Source organism: Leptopilina heterotoma, unplaced genomic scaffold, assembly GCF_015476425.1.
Source record: "Leptopilina heterotoma isolate Lh14 unplaced genomic scaffold, ASM1547642v1 Lhet_188, whole genome shotgun sequence".
NCBI lineage: Eukaryota > Metazoa > Arthropoda > Insecta > Hymenoptera > Figitidae > Leptopilina > Leptopilina heterotoma.
In genome coordinates this window covers 755,187-764,029 of record NW_025110907.1, presented here as the reverse complement: position 1 = coordinate 764,029, position 8,843 = coordinate 755,187, and the positions used below count along the sequence as shown (strand labels likewise).

The window sequence follows — 8,843 nt, the reverse complement described above, 5'->3', positions numbered from 1 at the left end:
ATTGTTGGAAAAAATTTAATTATTCAAAAATTTGTTGATAAAATTCTTATTTATAAGAATTCAATTATTTTCAAAGTTTTTAAAATAAAATTTTTCGAAAAAAAATTCAATTATTCTCATGAATAATGAAATTTTTGTTAGAAATTCAATTTTTTCAATCCAATTAAATGGAAATTTTGTCAAATTTAATTGAAATAAATTTTATATTTAAAAGAATTGTGTTTTTATATTTTTAAAAATTACTTTCAAAATAATTAATTATTTTGAAATATTTAAATATTTTTATTTTATTAGAATTCTAATCAAAAACTGTGAAAATAATATTGAATTATAGAAAAATTATATTTAAACAATTTTAAATATAATTTTTCTATAATTCAATATTATCATTATGTTATTATCGAGGTGAGAAAATAAGTTAAAATTTTCTTAATCAGCAAAAAAGTGAGGAAAATAATCTTTTTCTAAAATCGGTAAAATGAATTTTTAAGGGTCGAGAATTTTTGGATGAATATCTCCTTTTTAATATCGATGCTATTTTCATGTTTTTTTTTTTTTGCTTTTTTAAAATTATTTCTCTAGTGTGAAGCCTGGATAATAAAAAAAAATTGTATTCGAAAGTTTTTTAGTATTGCACGCAGATAATGGGAAATTAATTACCACTGATATGTGGATATTTTTATCCTTATCTGGGGGGCTTTGTAGTATCCGAATTCTGATAAATTGACGAAAACGATTAAAATATGCAAGAATGATTGAAAAATTTTGATTGTGAAATTAAAGACGAACAGTTTTGAAAATGTACTCTGAAAGTAAAAGTGTAGAAGCAGGAAGAGAACCAGAATCAAACGTTTTCCAGTATATTTGCACTATTTGTGGTATGTCTATATAAAGAATTTTAAAAAGATAATCTTTTCTTTAAAGAAATATTAGAATTTTTTTTTCGAAATCTTTTATTGTAATTAAAAATTAAAGAATTTCTGTTCGCGCAAATAAACAGTGTCTCGTGAATTATTTTCAGTTTCGTTCGCTGTAGCAGGTGGTGGAACATTTGTGGTTTGGACCTCGTCAGCATTTGTCTATTACGAAAGTTCTGAATCGGAAATTTCCGTGACAAAATTTCAAGCATCTTGGATATATTCGATATTTTTTCTTGGAGTGATTGCCGGTTGTTTGGTGGTGCCATTCATGATAGATCGTTTAGGTCGTAAAAAGTTGTACCTACTCTTTAGTTTATTTCAAGTAATTGGATGGATCTTGATTATATTTGCTCGTGACTACATTATCATTTGTTTGGGAAGAGTTTGCCATGGACTCGCCGAATGTGCACTGTTTGACTTTATCTCCGTTTACATAGCTGAAATTGCAGAAAAGAGGATTAGAGGTAAACTTGGAACAATGCTGAAGGTAGCGGCGTTCACGGGGATATTTTATGCCGGGTGTCTTGGTGCTTTCGTATCCTATCAGACGATGAACCTTATGTGCCTTCTAATGCCACTAATGTTCTTATCTACTTTTCCGTTTATGCCGGAGTCACCCTATTTTTGTCTGATGGAGGGAAGGGATGAGGAGGCTGGGAAAATTCTCATGAAATTGAGAGGAGTGAAAAATATCCAATCTGTTGATTTTTATATTCAAAGTATGAAAATAGCGATAGTGGAGAGTAAGGAAAGGGGTAATTCGTTCTTTGATATGTTTGCATCGAAGAGCAATTGGAAATGTTTGTTGATATTGTTTTTGGCAAAAGGGACGAAAATGCTGTCGGGTAATTCAGCAATGGCTGGTTATACCCAAAATATTTTGAGTGCTTCCGGTTTTGAGTTGGATCCGAAATTTTGCGCTGTGATAATCTATGGATTTTTGTTACTGGCCTCTGTGATTGCGGTCACTTTTATTGACAAAGTGAACAGACGAACTCTCTTTCTATCAACTGGAATCATTTGCACCGGTGCTTTAACAATCATTGGTTTTTATTTTTACCTTAAAGATGAAACAACCGTTAATGTTTCATCATTCTCTTGGATAACGATGTCAGGAATTATTCTCTACTACTTTTCCTACTGTTCGGGAATTGGGCCCATATCCTACATAATTGCGGGAGAACTCTTCCCCATTAATGTCAAAGGATTTGCCGTTAATTTGGGAATTATTATGGAAAATTTGTGCGGTTTTATCATTGGAATTGGATTCAATGCTGTGAATATTTTGGTTGGACATGATGGGACTTTTGCCATATTCGCATTATTTTGTATTCTTGGTTCGATTGGTATTTTTTTTACAATGCCCGAAACTCGTGGGCGATCACTTGAAGAAATACAAACTGAACTCGAACGCAATGGAAAGAAATAAATGCGGATTCGAAGAAAAAAAAAGAGGCTTTTTCAATTCTTCTATACGCGAGGGTGGGAAATAATGTGGAGGTTAAATGTAGCGAGTGGTAGATAATAAACAATAATACACGTCCGAAATAAATAACTGCCGCATCGAGAGAAAAGATATCGCAGGAAATAAAAGTTTTGTCCCCGCGATTCCGCGAATCATTCATCATTTCGTGCGGTCGTTGTATATAAAACTGTTTGAAAACTTACACCAAAATCAATAGTCCGCAAAAGAAAATTCTTTTCATGGATTTTAAAATTCTTATATTATCATCTGTTGTGTTTATAATAATTTACAATTTACGATAAGAAAAATCGATTTATTATTAATTATTCAATTATCATTGGACTTATCATCTCAGAGAATCAAATGATATCTTTAATTATAAGATAAGTGCGTGCAAATTTTTCGAATTCTTTGAAACTTGGATTTAATTCATATCGATTTAAAGATACTTGACCTTTTTCTTCAAAATGGAGAGGGAAAATTTATGCCTAACGGTTAATGTGTACTTAAATTGAGAGTTTGTGTAAAACATCTGTGCGGTCCTTGATCTGTCAACCGGCTAAGGATGCTTCAGGTGATGCTGAAGATACATAAACATTGCAGTTGAGAACTCGAGGGGAAGGAAATAAAAATCTTTAAGAACTGTACGGTAGTTTTAGTCATTTAAGAAACTTATGTTCGTTCAATAAATAGAAAGAATATATTTCATTTTTTGTCAAAAATGGTTGCTAATTAATTATTAATTATTAACTATAATAATCTGATAATTTTGTCGTTCATTCATCCATTCATTCTGGTCTACAAAAATTCTACTTTAAATCAATTATTTTTCATAATTTTTGCAACAGTTCTTTGAGAATTTTCAAATACATTTATTTACAATTCAATTTTACCAAAAATTTCGATTATTGGAAAATTCTTCAATTAAATATGTAGGTATTAGAAAATAAAAAATTCAAATAATATTAAGAAAAGTTTAATTAAACTTTTTCAAAAAAATTAACTTTACAGAATTGTTCGTTAAAAGAACTACAAATTTTATTATACTTTTAAAGAAAATTGAAAGTTTAAAAAATTTTTTATCATAATTAAAATATTGACAAGAATTTTATTAAAATTTTTATAAATAATTGAATTTCGGAGAAGAATTTTGTTATTTATAAAGGTAATTGAAATTTAGTCGACAATTTTTTTTTTATTTTTGATAATTTTTAATAAATTAAAATTTTTTACCAAAGGATGGAGATTATAAAATAAGTAAAGTGTTTTTCAAGAGCCCAAAAATATTGAAGCTAAATGCCATAAAAGAGAAGAAAAAATGTTGAATTTTAAGAAATTCGGTTTTTTGAATTTTTGATAATTTTTAATAAATTTAAATTTTTTACCAAAGAGTGGAGACTATTAACAGGTTGTCTATTGGTTATTTTTGTTAATAAAAAATTTTTTTAATCTAACAAAAATTAGAAGATTTTTATTATCGTTTATTTCTATCATTAGATATTAATTTATTGTTAAATATGTCTGTTACTATATTTTTGTCCTGAGAAAGCAGAAATAAAATTAGTAAAAAGTCATGGAAAAAGTCATGGAAAAGTCAGGGAATTATTTTCTCAATTCTTGTTAGATACTCTGTTTATTTTTATGAAAAAAAGAAAATTTGAATTAAAAATTGAGGGTCCCAATCAAAGAACCGGTTATATTTTTTTTAAGCTCAAAATCATTGCCCTGCAACTCAAAATTTAAACTGTTTTCAATCCCAGTTTTTTGAGAAACTTTTTGGTAATCTTTATACAAATACGAGATGTTTTCAAAAAACTGAAATTTTAAATCCTTTTTTTATTTAGAGGTCGAGAATTTTAAGTCTCAAAAACTTATAACCGGTTCTTTGATATGGGACCCTCAATTTTTAAATTCTAATATTTTTTTTAATATTGCTAATTTTATTTAAAATTCTAAGTATAAGAAGTTATTTAAGTATAAGAATTGTAAAATTCTTAAATTGTTAAAGTAGGTAAAGAATTGTTATTTATTTAGTATTTAATTGGATCAAAATGATTTGGATTTATATAGCGGAAGATATTTTCAATAGGAAAAAATAGAATTTGTCGCAATAGTTAAACTTCGAGTATAAGATAAAACTCTGTTCCTCCTGAGTGGAAATTAAAAGCGTTTAGTAAGTACCAAGTAGATATGTGATTTAGAGAAGAAATTTTGATACGAAAGACGTTGAATTCTATGTGTACTTATCTATGTACATGTAAATGGATACGACTGAAGGAGGAGGACGAGGGGGTGGGTTCAATTTGTCGAGGTGTAAGCAAATAACGTTCTCTGCCGAGTTTGTTTGGGTAGAACCAGTGATGCGACGTCCTTTAATTTAAAGTCCTCCTCTGATATCAGAGCCCGCACTCTACCTATAGCATCATGAAGAGTCGACAACATTCATCTCTCTACCTCCGCACAACTGCTTCGCCTTCAGTCTCCAACTTTGTCCGGAGGATCCACCTCGTGCTTTCCTAAAGCCTGTACAAATAAATGGGGTGCCCTTAAGCAAACAGTTATTGTTTGACACGTTTGTACAAACCCCCCCCCCCCCCTCCCTATATACACCTACATGTCATGTGCCCAATTCTCAATTAGAACTGTACTCATTTTACACGCCTATCACTGCCTTTCGATAATTTGACTACATGGTCATTATAACCACCCAAACAATATATCTTTGTACCATAAGATTATTTGAACTTGAAAATTTGAACTTTGAAAATTTATTATTTGAATTTAGTTGTAACATCTAATGAAATTCGAATTTTCGAATAATCAGAAAATCGGAATTACACTTTAGGGTCTAGATAGTAGTTTCTCAACAAAAGATTGTAAAATCGTGAATCGCAGACCTATAAACAAGAAGGCTTAGGCGTAAAATCCTCAAAATGACCGAAGGGTGTTCCGTAAGGAAATCTTACATTCAAAATGCCACGGATAAGACTTTGAGGGGGTGGCGAATATCAGTTGGGGGTTGTAGGTAAGTAGGGTGGCAGAGTTGTAACATGCAAATTTGAACCTTAAGGGTTTTATGTCAAGCGATATCTTTGAATCATCATCTTCCCCTGCACCAGGCGTATAGCACAACCGCATAGTAGTAGCCCTTGGGGATTTCATCGTTGATCTTATCATGGATCAAAAAGTGTCCCCGTGAAAAAAAAGTGAGGGAATATCTCGAATATTGACGCATATAAATGCTCTTGACCCTTTTTGATAATACTTATTCTTATCGTATACTATACTTGACATTGTATATCATTTTTCAATTTTTGTATTGCGTGCTTCCTCTTATGAATGATTGCAATTTTATTATTTTGCGAAATAATTTTCGATAATATACATTATGGTATCGTAGAGATATATAAGACGCTATAATTTATTATTGAAAATTATTTCGTTTCCTGTGGAAAAAAATCAAAAACCTCTGAATAATTAAAAAACCCAAGGCGATTTTTAATGAAAATTGTAAATTTTAGATAAAAGTTATCTTTCGCGCAAATTCGATGTTAGAATCAGATATAAAAGTGGTTTTTAAAGCAACGCATCATAATTCACGGTCGAATTGCAATGCGTATTTTTATTGCGGTTGGTGTCAATCGAGATTATAATCTAAATTGAATCGTTTGCGGGAATGGCTTTTGTAAACCCAATTTCATGAACTAAACAAAAATTTCCGAAAAAAAGCTGCTTTCAATCAATATCGTTGAAGAAACAATGCATGGTTATCATTCTTGTTTACTACTAATTTTAATTAAGTTTGTGAGACTTTTTCTCGTTTTCAAGTTTTCTGAATTTAAGATTCATTTGTTTAACAGGTTGAAATTTAAATTAAAAACGAGTGACTTATTTAATAGTAAGCCTTAAATAATTAGGGATCTTAGAAAAAAGTTCTTTCTCCTTTGACTGAAGAAAGAAGAAAAGTTCTTATTTCTTTAACTGAAGAAAGAACAAAACTCCTTTCTTCTTTTACTGAAGAAAGAAGAATAGTTCTTATTTATTTAACTGAAGAAAGAACAACAGTCAAAGAAGAAAGAACAAAAGTTATTATTTGTTTCTCTGAAGAAAGAACAAAACTCCTTTCTTCTTTTACTGAAGAAAGAAGAATAGTTCTTATTTATTTAACTGAAGAAAGAACAACAATCAATGAAGAAAGAAGAAAAGTTCTTATTTCTTTGACTGAAGAAAGAACAAAAGTTCTTAATTCTTTAACTGAAGAAAGAACAACAATCAATGAAGAAATAATAAAAATTTTTAATTCTTTCACTGAAGAAAGAACAAAACTCCGTTCTTCTTTTACTGAAGAAAGAAGAATAGTTCTTATTTATTTAACTGAAAAAAGAATAACAATCAATGAAGAAATAACAAAGTTCTTATTTCTATGACTGAAGAAAGAACAATAGTTCTTATTTATTTAACTGAAGAAAGAACAACAATCAATGAAGAAAGAACAAAAGTTCTTATTTCTATGACTGAAGAAAGAACAATAGTTTTTATTTATTTAACTGAAGAAAGAACAACAATCAATGAAGAAAGAACAAAAGTCCTTATTTCTTTGACTGAAGAAAGAACAACAGTTAAAAACAATAATCAATGAAGAAAAAGCCAAAGTTCTTATTTGTTTGATTGAAGAAAGAGCAAAACTTCTTTCTTCTTTGACAGAAGAAAGAACAAAAGTTGCTTTTTCTTTAACTGAAGAAAGAACAAAAGTTCTTTCTTCTTTCACTGAAGAAAGAGAAAAAGCTCTTATTTCTTTGACTGAAGAAAGAGCAAAACTTCTTTCTTCTTTGACAGAAGAAATTTAATAAGGATAATGTTAGTAAATTTAATAAAGATTTATAAACACTGTTGATATTTATAAGAATTAGAAGAAAAGTCGTACCTGATTAGTTAAAAAATAATGTATTTCATATAAATGAATTAATTTTTAATTTTCGTGGATCAAATTGTAAATATAAGTTAGGACCTCTGATATCAGTTAGATTAGATTTTCCATGCACCGTTGGTGATTGTGGTTTTGTTATTAATTTTTAGATGAAGTCGTCATGAGCTATGTAGTGTTAGAATGAGGGGTGCAAGAGTTCAGGGAGATAGAAGAAAGGGCCCTTGGCAGATGGTACCCGGGGGATAGTCTTGCTGAGGATGGTTATGGCGACCACTATGGGGATATCGCATCGTCGTGGGTGAGTAAAGGGTAAACTGATTCTAATCACACGCCCTCCGTGTACCGCTCAGTATGATGAATGGGCAAAGTGCTCCCCGACTACAAACGCGCAGACACTGTCTAGAGATATTAAAATTGCCATGATTGATCTGCACTTTGCATTTTACAAGTCGGTCATAAGTGCTCTTTCCTTTATTATTTATTGACAAGAAAAAAAGTCGTACTGCGCGCGAAAAAATTCAAATATATATATATGAGAACTTTCATCTTGAAACTGTCTCTTAATGACTCAATATAGTAATTAAGAGACAGGTTATGAACTTCAACATTTTTTACAGAAATTTTTTAGTTCTTATATCTATAAGAATTCATTTAATTTGATTCTTCAAAAAAAAGAACAATTCGATTTTTGAAAGAATCTAAAAACAATTTGAAATAATTCTAAAAGAAATTTTATTGTAGTCTATATTTTAGATATCCGTATAAAAATCCCTGACTTTTTCCTGTTTTCCCTGATCAATTCTAATTTCCCTGACTTCCCTGACCCTGTGGCCACCCTGATGTAGTATCGAAGCTTGGAAAATTTATGTCCATTCGTAATTAATATGTTTTATTTATGATCAAGTTTCCATTAGTTCCGGGCAATGACTTTCCCCCTTGATTTTTAAAAATTCTTGAAAATCAGCAAAGTTCATTGGTCACGGTCGAGTTTCAAGTGAATATCATGGGTATCGTGACCCGGACTCATAATATAACGTTGCGGGTAATACTGCATGGCCACTTTGCCCAGGACGTCGTAAAATCTATTATTTAAGCCGCAGCAACAACCAAGGGGGGCAAAGAGTTTCTATTTAATGGCAAAAGGAAGCCACGAGGCTTGAAAAAAATGTGAACAAAATTATTAAAACAAATATTTCAAGAACCCTTAAAAATGTCTCTTCAAAAAAGAGATTTTCCCTCATATGAATTTAGTAGGATCAACAAAATACTATTTTGCTTATTAATTTCTAAAGTGAGGTAAATCTTTGAACTTTTTATTATTATTATTTATTATTTTATATTTTTTTATTTCCACTTTTTATTACACTGGGCAATGGGAATATATTTAAAAGAGAAAAAAATGGATCCGCAACGATGAGTGATTTTTCTCTTGTTCATCTCAATTCTTTATCCAGTTTAAACAGTACTTTGCTCTTATTTATTGCGACATGAATAAAACACACGGGGCCGGGCAGGGCGGTTGGCGTATTAA

General features: G+C 30.2%; 1 protein-coding gene across 1 annotated transcript; it reads left to right on the top strand.

Annotated features, from left to right (window-relative positions):
• Positions 1–799: 799 nt before the first annotated feature.
• LOC122500545 (facilitated trehalose transporter Tret1-like) lies at positions 800–2,946 on the top strand. Its single transcript, XM_043609514.1, has 2 exons — positions 800–878; positions 1,022–2,946. Exons 1-2 carry the CDS (start codon positions 800–802, stop codon positions 2,347–2,349), a joined length of 1,407 nt encoding a protein of 468 aa, XP_043465449.1. The 3' UTR covers positions 2,350–2,946.
• The last annotated feature ends 5,897 nt before the right edge of the window (positions 2,947–8,843 follow it).